Source organism: Symphalangus syndactylus, chromosome 5 (assembly GCF_028878055.3).
Source record: "Symphalangus syndactylus isolate Jambi chromosome 5, NHGRI_mSymSyn1-v2.1_pri, whole genome shotgun sequence".
Classification (NCBI taxonomy): Eukaryota; Metazoa; Chordata; class Mammalia; order Primates; family Hylobatidae; genus Symphalangus; species Symphalangus syndactylus.
The window spans coordinates 69,743,829-69,764,926 of record NC_072427.2 but is presented as its reverse complement, the minus strand read 5'-3'; the positions used below and the strand labels follow the sequence as shown (position 1 = coordinate 69,764,926).

Sequence of the window (21,098 nt, the reverse complement as noted above, 5' to 3'; positions counted from 1 at the left end):
AAATGTTAAAACCATATTCTACCAAATTATATGTTCCGGAAAAGACCATGTTAAAGGGTTCTTAAATTTTTAAGGAAAGAGGTGAAATAATGTCATAGAAAAAGCATCATAGTTATAATAGCATAGCATTTCTGAAATGTATTCATATAAACCTTGGTATTAGCATAGACCAAAAGAGGTCATATACTGTCTAACGTTGCAAGAAAGTATGAAGATTTAGCATACAGCCTTGAATCTCTCACAATAATAAATGAGTAAAAATTGTATGGCCAAGTGAATATAGTCAGCCCTCTGCATCTGTAGGTACTGCATCCAAGGATTTAACCAATTGGGGGTAAAAACGTATCAGGAAGAAATAAACTGCAACTGTACTGAACATATACAGACTTTTTCTCTTGTTATTATTATACTGTATTATTATAATACTAATAACAACAATTTACATAGCATTCACATTGTATTAGGTATTATAACTAATCTAGAGATGATTTAAAGTGTACAGGAGGATGTGCACAGGTTACATGCAAATACTATGCCATTTTATATCAGGGACTTGAGCATTTATGGACTTTGGTATCTAAGGGAGGTCCTGGAGCCAAGCCCTCACAGATACTGAGGGGCAACTGTATTTAGAATAAATGTTCAACTTTGCACAATGGCAGTATCGTAGCCAATGAGGTTTATCCAAGGCAGAATTATTGCTGACAGAATAGATGTTTGCTTAAGAGACTTTATGCAGAATTAAGAGAACCTAAGCACCCAAATTTAAGGTGGACTTTTAATCCATTTTTTGGCATTAACACTTTTTTCTGCTGCAAATCTGTTTAATGATGCTAATTTGCTTAAATCAGGGAACTAATTTTACATTTATAGGCATATTTTTTATTTTCTATGTGCTAAAATATATGAAGTTCATTTGCTTAAATTCGCCAAAACAGTTTACTTGATTTTTCTTTTAAAAACATTTTAAATTTCCAAACTAACTGTTTAAAAATTCTAAATATCTTAAAAAACATTTGGAACAGAAAAACTCATTTTGCTTACCGAGTCAAGTCTAAGACGCATATTTCATCACACCTTAAGATTTCTGAATTAGGTGGCATTAAAATATAATTTAGTCTTTTCTGTCCCCTCAAAACCTATCAGTAAATTGATGGCATTCCTTAAACATCTATGTCATCTTGGACTTGAGGAAGTACTAGCATCTACTTTAAATGTCTATTACTGTGAATGATGACTAATGTAGCAAGGCGGAAGAAAAACATTCTCACTGGCATCAATTAGTTTGTAGATTTTGAAAATGATATTCTCCCAATGACGTCAAAACTGTTCCATTTAGTTCCAATAAATAAAATGACAATTAGATTTTCTCAATTATTAGAACAGGGATAAGAAAATGACATAAACCCTTTAAGATAAAAGCCAGCACAAAATTTCAAAAAACTGTACCTATATTGTTAATTCTCATAACTGCCTCCAATTCTTGGCATTTTTTTTTGAGACTAAAATGTCAGTTAATTTTCTCATTGCTACTGTTATTCCATAACAAATAATTGAAAAAGAAATTTTTTTGGAGACAGGGTCTGGCTCTGTCACTGAGGTTAGAGTACAGTGGTGCAATCATAGCTCACTGCAACCTCAAACTCCTGGGCTTAAGCAATCCTTTAGTCTCAGCCTCCCAAGTAGCTAGGACAACAGGTGCACACACCATGCCCAGCAGCTAATTTTTTTTTTTTTTTTTTTTTTGAGAAATGGGGTCTCACTAAGTTGCCTAAGCTGGTCTCAATTACCTGGGCTCAAGCAATCCTCCTGCCACAGCCTCCCAAAGTGTTGGGATTACAGATGTGAACCACTGTACTAATAATCAAATTATTAAGTTGTACATTTTCCCCTCATGGTTAGAAAAGTAATAAATTGTTTTTGTTTCTATTAAAAACTGAATATTTAGGTGATAAAATTAATAAAATGTGTATACTCTTCTCATTGTTAAAACGGTATCAAATAAGCTAGATTTTTTAACCAAAAAAAAGAGTTAAAGCTATTTTCATTTTTAAAAATAAATTTTTATTTTTGTGAAATGGCCCTTATTTTACTTAAGTTGCTGACTGCTAATCAGAGAATAAAGATGGTGAATGAGGAGAAATAGTATAAAAGTGAAATGTTTATTCTGTAAGTCAATACATTAGTGAGGAAAGAAATGACTTAAGGTGCTTATTAGGAACATCAATCATGGTGTTGGTAATCAGTATCTGCAAATACTGATAAAAAAGGTGCAAATACTGATAAAAAAAGATACAAATACAAGTTATATGTTTCAGTGCACAGAATCAAATAAGTAGTAACCCTACAGATATGCTTGTGATCACTGCACTCACCCCTACACACGGACATAAAACTAGTTCATCATCTTCTCTAAAGTAAATAAATAAATAAAATGAAGCTTGTCAACTTTAGTGGCTCTTAGGCAAATGTATGATCAATTTTCTATAAAACTCAAGGTGAAAATAAACAATAAAAAAACTAATTGAAAAAATCATTTTTCTCCAAACATTTCTTTCATTTCAACAATTCTTACAGACACAGACACCCGTAAGTGCTTAATAACAGTATACAAAAATAAAGAAAACATGGTCTTTTCCTTCAAGTTTTATTGCTATGAGATTAAGAACTCCAGGTCCCAGCAATCTACTACTAATTCCATAAAAAATAAGTATCCTCATGGAAAGCATGTGTTTAACCCTTCTTACCACACATAATTCCCTTTAATAGCAATCAGCAGGGAAAAGAATCTAAGAATATGGTATTAACAATGGTATAGCTTTTAGATGTCTCAAAAATCCCTTACAGAACAAATTTTTTAAAAAATAGAAGCACAAACTGAGATATTCCTATCACAAATCTATATCCCTTGTGAATGCCAAAATATGAACAGGTGAAGACAAACCATCAACAGTCCCAAGACGTGTATGGCATCTGAATCTGTGCAGGAAAAAAGATAAAAGTAATAAGACATCAGACAGACATGGCAACTCTGAAATGGCTAACAGAACCTCACTGGAGAGATCAGCATGCCAAGATAAGAACAGTGGCTGAAACTGAGAGAGGTCCACACAATTTCAGGTAAGTACAAGTGGTCTTCAATAAGGAGTCAATGGGCCGAAAAAACTCTAAATACTTTCCAGATAAAGCCCGACACTGAGGATAAACTGCTGGGAACATCCAAATTGAACCAGAGACAATAGAGAGAGAAGAAAAAGAGGGTCAAGATAAAAGTGGAAGAAGTAAATGAAGTCAGAAAATTATAAAATGTTGCCACCATATTTTTTTTTATCGGACAAAAACACAGGATTTTAAAATGAGAGAAAAAAACTATCTTAAATGACTCATTTAAAAAGTTTAAGAGAACTAAGTTCATGTAAAAACAACAGAAGCACATTAGTTGAATCCCATACAATGTTATTATATGAAAAAAAGAAGGACCAGAATGACAGCCCTACAGAAAATAAAAGAACAGAAAAAAAAAAAAAAAAAAAAAAGGTGTGAGTTGGCTGAAAGTAAAAATAAATAAATAAATAAAATAGAAACATTAAAAACTCAACACAAAGTGATCTAAAAGATACTCAGGAAATGATAAAATAGATTAAAGAACAATATAAACCAAAGTTAGAACAACTCAGAAATGATGAGAGATTTTAGAAAAGAATTATGATAGAATAAATCATTTCAGAAATGATGATTTAAACTGAAGAATAAAAGGGGGAGCAAATTTTAGATCAAAAAGAAATGAAGCAATAAAAAGGAGTCAAGTAAAGACAAATGTAGAAGGCAAAGACTATCCAACATACAAATAACAGGAGTCACCATAAGGAAGACACAGTCAGAGAATAAAACAAACATTAAATTTATAATGTAATAACTTCTAAACACTGTAAAGTAAGAAATTGAAACTACATATATTAGAAAGACATATTGTAAACCTAGAGGAGTCAACCAAAAATAACCAAAAGCAGGATATAACAAGAAACTGGAAAAAGAATTAGATTGGTATTAGACTTTGACAGCAATGTTTTATGATAGAAGAAAATAATGTATTTCAGATGTTCACAGAAAGAATAAAGAATTTCTATGAGTCACTATGAAAAGGACTCCAAGAAATAATCTTAACTAAATAAATATTTAGTACACTATTATCTAAATGAGATAGAAGGAAGGAGATATATGTATATTTATCATTGGCTTTGGTTTGCATTATAAAATACTCTACAAGGATTAAAAAAAAAGGAATTACCTGTTGAGGGCAAAAAAGAACTAGGTGGATGCAGCAGAGGATGAGGTGTAGACTTTTCACTATGTATCTTTATTTACTATATGCAGTTTTTGATGTTTGAATCACTTGAACACATTAATTAACTGGTGTCAGCCAGTAATTTAGCATTTTTTGAAACTTTCCTGGAAAGTATAATGTAAGCCTGGATTGAAGATTATTGTTCTAAAATTTAAGGAAGTCAAATAAGTGAAGCAAAACAGATGAAATGCAGAAATTCATGAAAACTACTATATAAAGCAAAATTGTCAAGTTCATTACCTGGACCTGAAAGTCTTGTTTTTAAGAATATACAAGGCCAGGTGTGGTGGCTCACGCCTGTAATCCCAGCATTTTGGAAGGCCAAGGTGGGCAGATCACCTGAGGTCAGGAGTTCGAAACCAGCCTGGTGAACATGGTGAGACCGCGTCTTTACTAAAAATACAAAAATTAGCCAGGTGTGGTGGTGCATGCCTGTAATTCCAGCTGCTTCGGAGGTTGAGGCACGAGAATCTCTTGAACCCGGGAGGTGGAGGTTGCAGTGAGCCAAGATCATGCCACTGACTCCAGCCCAGGCAACAAGAGCAAAACTCCTTCTCAAAAAAAAAAAAAAAAAAAAAAAAAGAATATACAACTGACACATTAAGTAAAATACCCTTAACATGTTGTTCTTTCTATATAAATAATTCTACCTGTTTGGTTTGAGTAAACTTTTCTACACTATATAGACATGTTTTAATGAATGTAAATGCTTATTATGGCAATGTTTATTATTCTAATACAGTATAACAAAGAGGTCTTCCAAATTTTAGTATTTAACCTATGGATTGAATAATTCAATCATTCAATTAGCTTTGAAATAAGAAAGAAAATACTTGACCACATCTCACAATGATTCATCTCTCACAGTGACTCTCCTTTTATAAGGCCTATGAAGAGGATGGGATTCCTAACAACAGAAATACATACATTTCCCAACATCAAATCTAATCTAAAATATACTACTAAAAGAAATGCATGTAAGACCAACTAAAATATAAAATCCTTATTCTTTCATTTTTTACAAACATTCCATTTATTAATTACTCTTTCTCTTGTCAGACTAAAATTCTGACAAAGGTACATCTTCAGAGTGTTTAGTCATGCCAAAAAAATGTGAATAAACAGAATGTCTTCAAATGATGCTTAATGTGTACTAATATTTCCTTCAGCATTTTCCAATCCTACATAAGACCGCGAACTATATTTTGGGTTACCTATGCATAACTGCTAAATTCTCTACATACCAGATCATCAAGCTAACTATTCTGGGTAGTCAAGCAACTGATCTAATCTACCCCTTAACCAACTTTATAAAGCACAATTATTATAGTAGCCTCTTGCCAAATGCCCAATGTCCAACACCTGATTAGTACTTATTTTTAAAGAGTACATGAAAAAATTTAGATTAATATTTACTGGTACTTAAATAATACAATCTGTGAAATCAGCAACAGAATGTAAGTAGTAGTCTGGGGCTGTATAAATCCATTTATAGGTAAATTTAAGGTCCTCTGAAACACTTTGTTTTCATAAAACAGTACTGGTTCTTTTTTTTTTTTAATTAAATTTTCAAGCCAAATAATCAAACTGCTGTAGCCAGAAGGCACTGCAATAGAAAATGGAATGTGAAACAATAGGTCCAGTCTTTAAAAAGTTTACACAAAAAATTCCCAGTTAACCATAGATACCAATACTGACGACTATCAAAGATAATAATTTTATAACCAGCTGTGTCTGGTAACTGAATTTTTAGAAATGTGGCAGCATGAGGACATGTGCCATCTGATGAGCTGCCAAGTTTCCTGAGTGCTTGTCACAGGTGTTGACCCACTTGTTACCGGAGTCAAAGAAAGAAGACAAAAGGGACTGGAATCCAAGTTGTACTAAAATGAGGAGTTCTCTATTCAAGTTTTGTGAAAGTCCTTTAAATAGCTATTTCTGATAAATGCAGCGTGACTCACATTTCTTCCTCTGGTTAGGCTACACACCCTGGACAGAACAGGAAAAAGGGACATAGCACACACCCCCATTGTACTATAGAGTTCGCAGTATTTATTTCCTTTTGTTATGGCACATTCACGCCTCTCCACCTATCCTGGTAATTAGACCATATCACATAAAATAACACTGTTAGAATTCTCCGTAATCATTAATGTTGTTTTTAAAAAGTTTGTTTAAAGGTTTTACAAACATTCCATTTATTAATTACTCTTTCTCTTGTCAGACTAAAATTCTGACAAAGATACATCCAAAACCTGGCCTAAGTAGAGGGGTAGATTTTTCAAAATTGAAACTTCAGAGCCCAGTATTCTGAAATCAGGTGAAAATATTTAGAATTTTCATGGTGAGAAATAGCTATAAATTTTGTTTTCCTTTTTCTATATTGTCCACATTTTCCAGACTAAACATACTATTTTTATAAATACATACTCATACTAACATTTCTTAAGGAGAAAGAACATCTCAGCTAATTTAATCTAGCAATATCTTACTGGACTCCTAAATGTTTTGCTTTATTTGGGATACCACAGAGATGCAGGCACCAGTATATTGTTCCTGTCATAATAAATAACTATTTTCATTTCATTAAGCTCCACAAACATTTAAAAGACCTGTATGTTAGATACCTTGATATTAAAAAATTGCCATATTCTACAGAAAATATGTCATAAACAAAATTCAATTATCTAAAGGATAACTGGCAGACCATAAATCCAAACAAGAAATATAATATATATTCACTGTTTGTATTAGTCTGTTTTCACACTGCTGATAAAGACATACCCGACACTAGGCAACTTATAAAAGAAAGAGGTTTAATGGACTCACAGTTCCACTTGGCTGAGGAGGCCTGACAATCATGACGGAAAGTGAAGGGCACGTCTCACATGGCAGCAGACAAGAGAACCCGGCAGGGAAACTTCCCTTTATAAAATCAGATCTCGCGAGACATTTACTATCACAAGAATACTACAAGAAAGACACATCCCCATGATTCAATTATCTGCCACCAGGTCCTTCCCACAACATGTGGGAATTATGAAAGCTACAATTCAAGATAAGATTTGAGTGGGGACACAGCCAAACCATATCACTATTTAAAAACTCACTTTGCTAACATTTCATCCTAGACATATTTAACATACAGTAGCCTCCTTTGACACTCACAAATTTAATCACATCTCCTATTCCTAAGAAATTATTAGGTAGAAATGACTTTGTGTTAGTTTGAAAGAAGTCCATAACCCTCAGAAAGAACTGGATTGCAGAAAGGTCAAATATGGAAGCCTAAGATTTCTAAATTCTTCCTGAATCAGGTATTTATAGCACAATGTAAATATTTTTGTTGAAAATACACTTTCTAACACATACACATAAATATGCACAAACTTGGTAAATATAAAGCAGATATAGAGATTTATGTATTATCTCCCATTTCGAATTATCCATATATTTTTATGCATCCTTCCTCTATCTAGAATGACTCCATGGAAGCTCATTAACCTGTTTCCCCCCCCCCAAAAAAAACTGACTCAAAGTTACCTGTTTCAAATTAATGTATTTTAACTTTAATATCAATTTCCTGATGTAGCTACAGCAAAGAATAACTAAAATTTAAAAGGTTGCTTTCTATCCCACTTCCAGATTAAAATTAAAAAGACACACTTCTCCCTATTTCTATCAATAAATAGAGCTAAAAAGTTTGGGCATCTTATTAAAACAAATGTAAGAGGATTCTGGAATGCACAGGGAAGGCAGACTAACTAGTGACCTGGGAATCCAAGGAATGACAAAACAGTGAGTTCTGTGAGTTTTCTTTTAGCCTCATATATCCCAAACTGGGGAGTGGAATAGCCAGCAACCAGGAAACACCAACAGGCACAAAAGCCCCAATAAAAGTCAATCCTCTGTAACAAAAGGGCCATGAAAGGCACAATCTAGCAAGACAGAAAGCTTTTAGACAATAAACACCCTACACCAACCAAATACCACGGGGGGGGGGGGGGAACGAATGGCCCTAACTTTGAAACTTTTAATCAATAGTAAACAATGACTCAAACAAAATACTTCCTTCTAAATAGTCATAGTGTAGGCCTATTGAACAATGTCCCTACAGGACACTGAAAAGACACGCTGCTCACCTTTTTCCTTATTTCCAAGTTTCGCCTTTATTTTTAAACCACCTCTGTCACAAAAGGCCAAGTACGGAGCCTAGATTTCCATTCTCGCCCAGCAACAATGAAGTGCCCATAGATGACCTCGATGTGGTATCAGAGAAAACCAAGTGGTTGTGAAGACAGTTTTAGGACTTCTATCCCCATCCAAAAGGAAAAGGACTCTCCCTCCTTTCCTGTGTCAGAGGAAGCTGAGTGGGAAGCCAGAACTTTTATAACTATCCGGAGGTAAGAAGATCTCACCTAATCTCATGGTAAGGCACCAGTGGAACAGTAATAAGGTGCCTCTCCGCCTCCCAGCCAGGGATGTATCTGCTAAGGCCTGTGGGAGCCCTGAAATCCCACCTTATCCCATGAGTAAGGCAGTAGCCCTCCTACCCAGGGTGTCAAAGGGGGCTGAGTGGAAAACTTGTCATTTTACTTGCACTTGACATTAACAAAATGGTTAATCTTTTCCAAAACTATACAGTATCAGATGAGGCCTGCTAAAATATAAGATTTAAATAAGATCCAAAGTGTCATACAAAATACTCAAAATATGCAGGATAAAATTAAAAAACACTCATCATACTAAGAATCAGAAAAATCTCAACTTGGGTAAGAAAACACTATCAATAGTAACACTGAGATGATACTTTTCTAACAAGGATTTTAAAGCAAGCATAATAAAAATGCTTCTGCAGGAAACTATGAACATGCTTGAAACAAACAGAATAGAAAGTTTCAGCACAGAATGGAAGATATGAAGGAGAACCAAATGGAAATTTTAGAACTGAAAAATACAATAACCAAATAAAAAACAAAGAATTGGCACATCAAACGAATGGAAGGGACTGCGGATAGAAATGCTTTCCTCAGAGATGGTACGGTGACATATAAACTGAACAGTATGCCTACTTTAACTTCAATTTGGTTATGAGACCTCCTGGTACATTTTTCTATAATTTATTTAGCCAAGATGTTTAACACTCCAAGTTACTCTTTTATTCCCATGCCATAAAAAGGAGAGAGAAGCCTATTGGTCCTAAAATGAAGTCATCCGAAAAAAGTTTTCTTTGAAAGTAGTGATCCTACAAAAGGAACCAGCTTTGAAGACTCAAGTCATCACTCCTGGATTATCACTATTAATAGTAAACGCAGTGAGACAACAATGATAATGCCAGATAGCATTTATATTGGTCATTAATGTAAAAACAACCCGAAGTGATATATGTTAGGTCTCACATAGTCTCTCCGATATGTTACTGTTCCCATTTATAGATGGAAAAACTGAACTCTCAAAGATGTATGTCTCACTAAAGGGTCCAGAATAAGTCATTCAATGGAGACAAAGAAACACAAAGTTATCTCATTATTCAGTACTATGCGTTTTAATCAGCACCATAATTCCAAGGATGAGGTCAGTAAGTGTGGCTACACACAATATAATTAGTCCTTAGGGAGCAGGGTGCATGATATTAGTTCATCTATTCATTCATCCAACAGTATTCATTGAACATGCACTATATGCCAGGTACTACTGGGAAGGAAAAGTTCTTAATCTCAAGGAATTTACACTGCAGTGGAGAAAAGACAGAAAATAAACAAATCAAAATAAAATAACAGGTAGGAATAAGTGGCATGGGAAAGAAAAAATAAAACGGGCTAGGGGATGCTGAGCAAGTACAAAGGGCCTTATTTTATACAGCATGATTAAGAAAAGCCTCCACAAGAGTAGCATTTGAGCAAATATCAGAAGGAAGCTAGAGTTCAGCGAGAGCTGTTAAAAGTATAATTTTCAAAAAGTTAATCTGACTCATGTAAATACCAATTGAAGATATACCAAAGATTTATTCTGTTCATTTACTAATGAATTAATCATTTATCTTAAGACTGAATGAATATTAAGACTGGTTCAAGAAGCATTTGAAGAACAGGATTTATATAGGAAATTTAACAATGGAGTGTTAACTAAGAGCACTAGGTTAGAGACAAAACTGGTTAATATCCTGTAAGACCGAATGAATAAGATGCTAAGACTGGTTCAAGCAGTGTGTGAAGAACAGGATTTAGATAGGAAATTTAACAACATGGAGTGTTGGACTAAAAGCACTAGGTTAGAGATAAAACTTGTTAATATCCTATAGGGCAATTAATTATATTCTTTGAAGTTATCTTTTCTAACAGACAGAATTATTTGCATCTCTTCGAGGAAAAAATCTATAAATTAACATGTAACTTCACTACATCTGAGACTTATTTAAGAATAAACAGTGAGTCAAATAAAGTGCATTCTCCTAAGTACTCCTGAGGTGGGCACATTAAACAATGTCATCACAGGCGCTGAAAAGACACACTGCCTGCATTTTTCTTATTTCCAAGTTTTGTATTTTTAAAAAACTTATCTACAGGAGGAACAGCATTCCAGGCAGGGATATGTGAGTGAATCATGGACCATACCCCTCCAATAGGCAAAGAATTTCCTTCCCCACACATACTCACACATTCACCTATACCTTATTGTAAAGCTTGGTGTAAAGAAATACCTGAGGGTAAACTGGAGAAGCTTGAAAATGTATATTGGAAAGAAAATAGGAATTGAGTCTGGGATCTGATTTGATTTACATTTTTAAAACACTACTCTTACCTGCTGAATTAAAAACTCATGAAGGAAAAGAACAAGGGTGGAAGCTAGAAGACCACTTAGGAGACTATTACAGTGATCCAGGCAAATAAACAAGTAAATATATAATTTGTCAAATGTAAAAGGTGCTAGGAATAAAAATAAAGCAGACTATGATAAGGTGGATGGAGAGGATGTCAGCATTGTCTGGAAAGGCTTATCTGATAAGGTAATACTTGAACAGAGACTTGAAGGCTATGAAGAAAATGACGCAGGTATCTGAGGGAATCTGAGTACTCTGGACATTAGGAAAAAGAAAAATGACGAGGAAAAAGAGGCAAGGAAAAGAGAGGAAGCAGGGACATAAGGGAACACAGAGCCTTGAAAACCAGTTTAAGGACTTGGCTCTTAGTGTGGGAAAGATAAGAAGCCACCAAAGGTTTTAGAACAGAATAATGACACGACCAGCTTTAAGTTTCAATCAGATCACAGTGGCTGCAATGGGGGGAATGGTCTGCACGTGGGCAGTGACAAAAGCAAAAGACTAGTTAGAATATACTTTTGTAATCCAAGGGAGAAATAATGATAATATACAATATGTTGATAGCAGTGACCATGACGATAAATGGTTGAAACCTGGATATTCTGAAGGTACAGCCAACAAATCCTGCTAAAGAAACAGACATTGAGTAAGTACAAAAAGGAAGGAGTAAGTTTTAGTCTTAGCAATTAGAAAGATGGAGTTGCCATTTACTGTGTTAGGTTAGACTGTAGAAGAAATAAATAAGAAAATTTAGGAAGGAGAAAAGGAGACAATTTATTTAAAAAAGTTAAGTATCTCAGTTCTGGATTACAGGATTCTAAATGTAATTCAAATGTAATTATTATAACAAAAATTAGAATAAACAGTTCCCAAAATGTATCCATCAGAAACAGAATATTTCTTACCAAATTGTTTGAGCTTCAAACTACTAATTCTCAGGGCTGCTCACAGACTCATATTTTTCAAAATGGGTGTCTTCCCATTAATTTAACCCATGTTGGTTAGTTTTATATATTTAAGCAAGTATCTGATTCTTCATTCATAAGATATTCATTATGCACTTTTTGAAATTATATCACATGCTTCATCAAAAGGCTTACATTTTAAATCTTAAGTTCAATCGCCTTACCTGAAGTTCTTTGTATCTATCTTCAAAAGAAATGGCCTCTTGCTCTTTTTCTTTTAGAAAGCCTTTTTCTAAGACATTATGCTTTTCTATCAATGATTCCACATCCTAAAATAAAAATCCAAATACAAGCTTTGTAATATTTAATGGCATAAAGTATAATTAGTTTTTTCAATGAATATGTCAGAAAACATTTGTCAGAGAAAGAATCCATGGGAAGTACGGCTTAAAATCTAACGATATTATAAATCGTACGCTTCACTCTAATTTCTAGGCCAATATCAAACATGGACATAACATTTACTCATTCCAACAAATGAATATGAGCATCTCAACTAATTTCATCAACATAATCTACCTCTACATACACTTTCTATAAATTTGCTAAGCTCTTTTGATAGATATATTCACAGGGAAGAAAGCATAAGTAAAGAGCTTACTAAAATGGCTGTATGCCTAAGTACTCTTGTCAAATATCCCGTGATGCCTAACTTCCCATAGGGAAAAGTTGATGTCGCAAAATTTCACCTCTTCATAAGAAACACAATACTACCTGCTTTCAAAGTAAATAAAAATGAACCAAAAAAGAAAGCAACAGTTAGAAAAAAACTAGTAAACGATGTTCATATCTTTAAAAGTACATATGTAAAATATATTTCTTATCAAAGGCTTTTCCAAGTGATAAGCTCATGACTGCTTTATACCTACAGCCAAGGGAGAAAAGTATCTTCTTCCTCTGATGAGTTTTTAATCAGAGTTTGAAATTATATCAAATTTCTAATATTTGCAATTCAAACATTTCTTAGGCAAATGTAAATATACCTGTTTAATTCTCTGTTTTTCTTCTTCAGATACTTTGAGTTTAATTTCCAGACTTGAAATTTTTTGCTGAAGCTGTATGTTAGATACACTGGCTTCAAGATCCTCAGAATCATCCACAAGGGCAATTGTTCCATTACTTTTTTCATCGGTTAAACCCAATGGAAAAAGTGAGATATCCAGATGAGTGTGTGTTGATTGCTGAATCTAAACCACATTAAAAAAAAAAAATACACAAGAGAGGAAAGTTTACACTACACCAATAATGAAAACATCCAAAGGGCACTAGAAACCACATTTGGAAATTAAGTTGTTGAAAAGGTTCTGAAATTATTTCACCCTTTAAGTAAATCAAGAGAAGACCTCAAACTTTTACAACAACCCAATCTTTGCTGTAAGAAACAAAATTTCCTCTTAATTTTGAAATCTAAAGTATTCATTATTTTGCTACCAATGCACTAAAAGACTTAAAACCTTTCCCTATGCTTGAAAATGTATGAATAAGGATAGACATATCTGGTTGTTAACAGTTCTTAAATTTACACACAAAACCTAGAATTTGTTTATATTTTAAACTGTTAATCAAACTCTGAAATTTATCAATGACCTCTATTGATCACCACTGTCTCGCAAAATTAACAGGTGACTCAAAATTGTGTACAGCACTTTAGAAATTGGGACTAACTCCAGCAGCTAGCATAAATTCTTGCTTTAAAAAATATTTGAATGAATAAACCTTATAACTGCTATATTTTTGGTTTTTACTCTAAAATTGAAATAGTTTCTCAAATACTTGAAAATGTGCAGTAAGATTTGCTGAAAAGAGAAATACTTAATCTTCTTTGTATTATTTTCCCTTTTCAAGTTCAAGATTTGAAATGCAAAGCCAAGTAAAGTTTAATAAATGAGATACTCAAATCATACTTTGGTAACTAAGGCTACTTAAATACTTTGCAATTGTGCCACGAAACAAACATATTATCTAGTTTTTTTGAATTCTAAGTATTAGCCTCAAAATTAGAATATCTATTGCAGAAATATTTCTTTTAGACAAATAGGCTAAAAAAGAAATTTAAAAAGATCAATTAAATTAGCAGGCAATTTTTTAAATATGCAAACCTCCTTTAAAAATATGCTTGTCTTTACCTGTGCTTTAGGAATAGTTTGACTCACAATGCTATTCTCTGCATGTGTATCCTCTGGTGACGAAATAATGGCATCAGAAGAGAGGCAGCCAATGGCAGAAGAGTGGTCATGGTCCAGTACAATCTCAGGAGAAGATGGTGAAAGATGGACTCCAGATACTAAAGAAAAACAACAACAAAAAGGATTATTAAAGAGAAAACAGAGAGGGAACAGGTTGAAGGGAAGAAAGAGAGCTGAAATACAGTAAAAGAAATAAGTAAGGAAAGTAAAAGCAATGAGAATGAAAAATCATGATTCTATGACTATTCCTCAGGGTCCAATCTGTGAAAGCTAAAACTAGTGTTTTTAATTTAACATGACATTTCCATGTAAGATCCACGCAAACAAAATAGTTTTATAAAGTCTTAGTGTTTACATACTAACACAGTGCCATAAGAAGTACATTTCCAACATAGAGAAAATACTCATATATATATATAATATATTATATATTCATACATTTCATTCAGAAAAATCCATTTAATTTTTTAAAAATCACTAGAGTGCCTACCAGTGCCAGTCACAGGCATTAGGGACTGAAGAGACAGCAGTGAGCAATACAGATGCACCCATGTACTCAATGGCTTTATGACTCGGTAGGCAAGTCAACCAATTAATATTTATTACAATAAAATAAGTAAGGGAAAAGAACAATTACTTTGAAACAACTAATCCAACAATAACTGCATTAAAGTCTCTTTTGTGACAAACAAAAGATATTTCATGCTAAAATAAAGTCAGTTTATGTTTGCTGAATTGTCCATACAGAAAAATAATAACTTTTCTTTTCTTTTTCAATTAGCTTTAAAAAAATAGATTGTGATTAGAGCTCAAATATAAAGGTCCTGAAAGGAAATTCAAATATCAAGTATGACATAGGACAAAAGTACAGATACAAGCAAGATAAACATGTCATACATATGTTACTTGATTTTCCAATGTTCTTTCTAAAAATTCAAATAAGTTTGTATTATGTATTTTAAAATTTAAGGAAAGTGAGTCACTTTTTGGTGCAGCTCATTTATACATTTTAACTTTCTAAACTATAAAGACCTTTATTCCACATTGGCATCAGTAGCAACGTCAGTGAAGTTCTACCATAAACTCTGGAAGGCAGCTCACAATGAAAATTGCATGTTTCCCTGAAGAAAGACATTTATAAGGCCATTAGAGATAAACAAAATAACAAATACATCAATTTGTGACTGATATTCTAAGAATTCAATTATACACACTTTTATTATGTAACAATATTGCATTTTTAGCAATATTGCATTTTTGAGATATTATGTGCCATACTATGTAATTAATATAGTCTAGCCTCACCCATAGGCGTTTCTTTTATTTTTTTTTTTTTGAGACGGAGTCTCACCCCGTCACCCAGGCTGGAGTACAATGGCGTGATCTCGGCTCATTGCAATCTCCACCTCCTGGGTTCAAGCAATTCTCCTCCTTAGCCTCCCGAGTAGCCAGGATTACAGGCACTCGCCACCATGCTCAGCTAATTTTTGTATTTTTAGTAGAGATGGAGTTTCACCATGTTGGCCAGGATAGTCTCAATCTCCTGACCTCATGATCTGCCCGCCTAGGCCTCTCAAAGTGCTAGGATTACAGGTGTGAGCCACCACGCCTGGCCAGGCGTTTCAATTCTTTAACTCAAATACAGAAAAGTGAAATTTTAATTGATGTTTGTACTTGGTATTCCTACTTCAAAAATTATTTTTTTTCTAATCTTCACTATTCTATACAAGCAGAATAGTGAGAGTTCTTCAAAACGTCAAAATATTCCCACTTCTAATTCTGTATCGTAATTTACAACAAAAATATTACTAATGAATTTTTAAAGACATGAAAATAACTAGTACAGTGGAATGAGAAGGAATACAGCCTTGTGATTAAGAGCATAGACTCTAGAACCACACTGCCACACCAGGTATAGAACAATGGACAAGTTACTTAACTTCTCTGTGCTTCAGTTTCCTCACCTATAAAATGGGCAGAGATTTTGCTGATAAGGTTGAAATGTGGAAAACATGTAAAGCATTTAGTACAGTGTTGATATTTTATTATTTTAATGATTATTATTAAAATTTATTGAGCAAGTATGTTTATTTAAAGGTATATATGTGGCTGTGATCCTGTATTCAAGAAACTATTAACAGTTTCATTCTGATCCAACACCTATTTTAATATTTATTATTTATGTTACTCATATTTATAGGCGTAAGATAAGATGTCATGCTGTCCCAAGTTAAATTCTCATCCTGTAACATTAAATGTTCAAGTGTATCATATTAGGGAGAAAGGAGGGAACGTGGGTAGAAAACAGGAAGAGTGGGAGCGAGTAAGAAAGAAAAGAGAAAAAGAAAGAGATGAAAGGGAGAGGTTGAAGGAGGACAGCAGAGAGAGGGAATGAAGGTACCCTGAATCGCATACTAGCTAGTACCGTACTATGACCCTTTCTCTTCATAACCAAAGTTCTTGAACAGTTCATAACCCTAGTCTCCATTTTCTTCTTCCTCGACCCAATCTTCATCACTCCACTGGATCTGTTATTTAAGATAATACTTGTCATATCAGATACTATTAAATCAAATAAACACTTCTGATCTTATCTTTCTTTAGTTCTCCAGAGAACATGATAATGACCCTCCATTTTTCTTAAAACTCCTCCTTTGGTGCTTGTTACACATGATCTCCTATATTTATACCTAACATTTTGACTACCATTTCCTTGATTCCTTTGCAGGCTCTTTCTCCAATAAACCACAAGTTTCATTATTTCATATCTCTTCTGATCTTCTCACTGCACTGAATATTCCAGATTACCACTTTCAAAACCCATTCTTCAAATTACCACCTCTAAGCTAATGATACCCAATACATCTCTGATATAAATCACTCTGCAGAAATCTAGATCTATATACTCACCTTACTACCAGATAGTTTCATTCAGTTGTCCAACAGGTATACCAAACTTGCCCATCATCTTAAATAAACCTGCTTTGCTTCATGTTTTCCATCTCAGTTAATAATACATCAAAAAACCATTTGCTCAAGCCAGAAATGATACCACTAAGTGCTAACTTCACTCCAGTCACACCGTACTACTAACATTCCCTGACTCTGCCCCATTTGTTCAGTACCTCTGTGACCTCACAATATTATTGTCTAGGTAAAAGCCGTAAGAAATGGATTCAAATTTAAACATTAACAATTTATGCATTATGTAGCCCTAGGCAAATTACAATAACTCTTCTAAGCCAAAGTTTGCTCTTGTGAAAATGGGGAAATAATAGGTAGCTCAAAATGATGTTATACAGTAACCAAAACAGCATGGTACTGGTACCACAACAGAGACATAGATCAATGGAACAGAACAGAGCCCTTAGAAATGATGCCACATAGCTACAACTATCTGATCTTTGACAAACCTGACAAAAACAAGAAATGGGGAAAGGATTCCCTATTTAATAAATGGTGCTGGGAAAACTGGCTAGCCATATGTAGAAAGCTGCAACTGGATCCCTTCCTTACACCTTATACAAAAATTAATTCAAGATGGATTAAAGACTTATATGTTAGACCTAAAACCATTAAAATCCTACAAGAAAACCTAGGCAATACCATTCAGGACATAGGCGTGGGCAAGGACTTCATGTCTAAAACACCAAAAGCAATGGCAACAAAAGCCAAAATCGACAAATGGGATCTCATTAAACTAAAGAGCTTCTGCACAGCAAAAGAAACTATCATCAGAGTGAACAGGCAACCTACACAATGGGAGAAAATTTTTGCAACCTACTCATCTGACAAAGGGCTAATATCCAGAATCTACAATGAACTCAAACAAATTTACAAGAAAAAAACAACCCCATCAAAAAGTGGGCAGAGGACATGAACAGACACTTCTCAAAAGAAGACATTTATGCAGCCAAAAAACACATGAAGAAATGCTCCTCATCACTGGCCATCAGAGAAATGCAAATCAAAACCACAGTGAGATACCATCTCACACCAGTTAGAATGGCCATCATTAAAAAATCAGGAAACAACAGGTGCTGGAGAGGATGTGGAGAAATAGGAACACTTTTACACTGTTGGTGGGACTGTAAACTAGTTCAACCATTGTGGAAGTCAGTGTGGCGATTCCTCAGGGATCTCGAACTAGAAATACCATTTGACCCAGCCATCCCATTACTGGGTATATACCCAAAGGACTATAAATCATGCTGCTATAAAGACACGTGCACACATATGTTTATTGCGGCACTATTCACAATAGCAAAGAGTTGGAACCAACCCAAATGTCCAACAACGATAGACTGGATTAAGAAAATGTGGCACATATACACCATGGAATACTATGCAGCCATAAAAAATGATGAGTTCATGTCCTTTCTAGGGACATGGATGAAACTGGAAAACATCATTCTCAGTAAACTATCGCAAGGACAAAAAACCAAACACCGCATGTTCTCACTCATAGGTGGGAATTGAACAATGAGAACTCATGGACGCAGGAAGGGGAACATCACGCTCTGGGGACTGTTGTGGGGTGGGGGGAGGGGGGAGGGACAGCATTAGGAGATACACCTAATGCTAAATGACGAGTTAATGGGTGCAGGAAATCAACATGGCACATGGATACATATGTAACAAACCTGCACATTGTGCACATGTACCCTAAAACCCTAAAGTATAATAAAAATAAAATAAAATAAAATAAAATAAAAAAATAAAAAGATCTCTCCAGCTTAAAAAAAAAAAAAAAAAATGATGTTATACAGCTTAAATGAGATAATGCATACCAACCACCTAGCTCAGTGACAGGTACGTGGTAAATATTCAGTAAATGGAAGTTGTCATTGAAGTTATAAGTTGGCAACATTCAAAACAAGCTTTTCCAGAAATCTTTTCACACCTATCCCATTATTCACCCAATCACAATATAATTCTAATTTTCTATTATCTGTTAAGATACTACAAGATTTCTAAGAAATAGTGACAAACCATTGCATAATAATATATGGGATACATTTAAAGCAGTGATTAGAAAGAAAACTTCATAGCCCTGAACACTTCAATCAAAAAACAATGAATTAAATTCCGAGCTCAGACTAAAAAGGAAACAAGAAAATTTAAAAAGTAGAATAAGGAAAATAATAAAGATACTGCATTCATTGAAGTAGATTAATAGGAAAAAAGGGTACATATAACTAATCAAAATCCTGAATTTCAAATGAAAATTAAACAAAATAGTAACTAACAGTAAAAGAGAAAGAACTCAAATATACAAAATTAAATGACAAGGAGAATATAGCTTTTAAAACAGAAAAAAATAGTAAGTAATAAGGCTCTTCTAAAGACTTCTAAGTAAATCAAAGCATTTAGAAAAATGAAAAAATTCCTAAAGAAATGTAGTTTCTAAAAGTTGATCTGATAAAATATTTTTTTCAACTTTTGAAAATAAATTTTCTTGTGAAAAATAGGCAACTACCCAACAAAGAAAGCACTAGGCTCAGATTATTTCAAGAGGATTTCTACCAAAAATTCAAACATTATATAAACCCAATATTCTAAAATTGAGAACACTGAAAATGAAGGAAAACTTCATTAACATTACTACAATTAACATAACATTAATAGTAACACCTTATAAAGACATTAAAAATTAGAAAAATTCAAGATTTTCAGATTAGAGTATCACTTATAATGAAGTATAAGTTCTAAATAAAATATTAACAAAATGAATCCAGCACCATATTAAAATGATATGTAATGAACCAATAGAACTTACTCCAGGAATGCAAGACTGGTTACCTATTACAGAATTCATTAATACTCCATATTAACAGAATTAAAAAGAAAAATTATGTGATTATCTCCAGACTCTGGAAATGACTGTGATAAAGCTGAACACCCATTTCAGTTAAAAACAATCAAAAATAGAAACTGATGGACATTTTCTTAAGATAATAAAATATATAAACCTCAGCCCTAAAGGCAGCAACTTAACTAATGGGAAAAGATTAAAGGTGTTTCCGTAAAGATGAGGAATAAGAAAAGGATGCTACTAACTTTATATCTTTAAACATTGTACTAAAGGCACAAATCAATGCAATTCAACAAGAGAAATGAAATAGCACCATAAAAATAGAAAAAAGGTGAAAACAATTTCATGCTTCCATCATGAGAATACATATAAAATTAATTCTAATAATGAAAGCATTCAGAAGAGTAGCAGGATATAAACTTGACCAGCAGAAACCAACATAATTCATATGTAAAAACAATAATCATTTAAAGAATGTAATGGTAGAGAAAATAACTACTTTTCACTACAACAAAGACACAATACAGTACTTAAGAATAAATTTAGCAAGAAATGTGAGGAAAACTTTAAAACACTCCTGAAAGACGTAGACCTAAACAAAGGTAAAGATATCTCTTGTAATAGGATAGAACATCTAAATATTATAATCCCAGTCCTCTCTTAATTAATGTATAGGCTTAATACAATCCCAGTAAGTTTTTTATAATGAAGTTAGATAAATGGGCATTAAATGTCACATTAAAAAAGTGAGCTTGAAAGAACAGAACAACACTAAAAGAGAAAAGCTATGTGGGGAATACCATTCCCTCTTATTAAAATATACTAAATTAAACTATATTAAAACATACTACTATTTATCAAAATTTGCTGTATTAAATTATGTTATATAATCGCTATAAATAAGATGGTATATTATTTGGCAGAAGAACACATCAGAAAGTCCAGAATAGATCCAAGTATGTGTGAA

General features: G+C 33.5%; 1 protein-coding gene across 14 annotated transcripts in view; it reads right to left on the bottom strand.

Annotated features, from left to right (window-relative positions):
- Positions 1 to 21,098, bottom strand: part of CCDC91 (coiled-coil domain containing 91) — a 363,108-nt gene that overhangs the window by 229,016 nt on the left and 112,994 nt on the right. For 7 of the 14 annotated variants that reach the window (XM_055280261.2, XM_063640331.1, XM_055280263.2 and 4 more), the window contains exons 4-6: positions 14,257 to 14,414; positions 13,114 to 13,317; positions 12,295 to 12,399 (exon numbers count right to left, since the gene is read on the bottom strand). In XM_055280261.2, the coding sequence (XP_055136236.2) occupies positions 12,295 to 12,399; positions 13,114 to 13,317; positions 14,257 to 14,414 (467 nt within the window). Of the gene's footprint in view, positions 1 to 12,294; positions 12,400 to 13,113; positions 13,318 to 14,256; positions 14,415 to 15,348; positions 15,438 to 17,226; positions 17,440 to 21,098 lie in introns of those variants that run through there. The other 7 variants (XM_055280259.2, XM_055280260.2, XM_055280264.2 and 4 more) reach the window with 5 other exon arrangements.